Genomic DNA, 1,353 nt, shown 5'->3' on the forward strand with positions numbered 1-1,353 from the left:
AATGATCTTTTTACACAGTAACCTACCTACATTGATTTAATGCAGGGTGATACACACACACACACACACCCACACACCCACGCACACACCCGCACGCACGCACACACACACACACACACACACACACACACACACACACACACAAACACTCTCACAGATTCTTCCACCATGGGTTCTTCGACAACCCGGGCTCTCCGGCTCCAGGCTCTCTGTCCCCGGACACTTCCTGCTGCTCGGCCCGGTGTGGAGCTCCGTTCCCGGGGCTCCTCCGGCCTGGACCAGACCCTGAACCTCCAGGCCGACATCGAGGCTGGGAAAACAAAGAGCATCGATGATCTGCCCGGCCCCAGTTTAGCCACCACTCTGTACTGGTTATTCATCAAAGGATACGCGGACAAGAGCCACTTGCTGCAGGTACAGAGCGGACCACTGCACGATACATGTTCTTTTTAACAGTGTAGCTGTTATGTACACCGCTGAAAAGCAATAACTAATATTTTTTCATGTTTTAGCAACAACTGTTTCCTTTCAGAGCAAATGCATTCAGGCAAAACTCCTTACATTTTTTTGTTTTGTTTTTGTGAGAGAGATAAAAAGTCAGGTTTTGAGTTTTTTGTGGACTTTCTATTGTTATTATAAAGTTACTATACATTTAAAATCAGAAATACAAAATTCCTGGGAGGAAAATGGATTTGGTTGCTAATAAAGTAAAATAACAACAAAATCAATTAACATTACATTTTTTAGTAAAGTAAAAACAACAAGAAATATGTGCCACGGTGTACCACAATTCAAAACAACAATAAATATGTAACAATATGTACATTACAATATAAACAGTATAGTATAAATGCTTTAATTTGAATAGAGTTATAAACTGCTTTGTTATGACAAAGTTTCATAATTTGCCCCACTGTAAATGAACACATTGCATGCTTTTATTTTGACGCTCTGTTTGCAGGATGTGCAGAAGAACCTCTTCGGGCCCATCTGGCGGTCCCGGTTCGGTCCGTTCGACATCGTGAACGTGGCGTCGCCGGAGCTGATCGAAGAGGTGATCCGGCAGGAGGGAAAGTTCCCGGTCAGGTGTGATCTGCCGCACTGGAAGGAGTACCGGGACCTCAGGGGCCAGGCCTACGGGCTGCACGTCGAGTGAGTACATATTTTATTATATATATATTAACATAGAGAAGTTAGAATAGAAATCTGCACTTTGTACTACAATTACTTTAGTGAATATGCCTTGATGAAGTGATAACGGAGTTCCTCAGGGCACCATCATCGGGCCCCTGGAGTTTAAGGTCTCGTTCACACCAGCTTTGTTTAGTCCGGTTGAATCGAACCCTGGAGCGT

General features: G+C 44.1%; 1 protein-coding gene across 1 annotated transcript; it reads left to right on the forward strand.

The window, feature by feature from the left end:
* Positions 1-76: 76 nt before the first annotated feature.
* LOC104956389 (sterol 26-hydroxylase, mitochondrial-like) lies at positions 77-1,152 on the forward strand (the record flags this gene model as incomplete). The annotated part of the gene is made up of 2 exons (XM_010783872.1): positions 77-414; positions 962-1,152. Coding segments are annotated over exons 1-2 (437 nt in total), but the record flags the coding sequence as incomplete, so codon positions are not given.
* Positions 1,153-1,353: the final 201 nt, after the last annotated feature.

The sequence above is a fragment of the Notothenia coriiceps genome, unplaced genomic scaffold, assembly GCF_000735185.1.
Source record: "Notothenia coriiceps isolate Sejong01 unplaced genomic scaffold, NC01 NC01_scaffold00025935, whole genome shotgun sequence".
NCBI classification, from domain to species: Eukaryota; Metazoa; Chordata; class Actinopteri; order Perciformes; family Nototheniidae; genus Notothenia; species Notothenia coriiceps.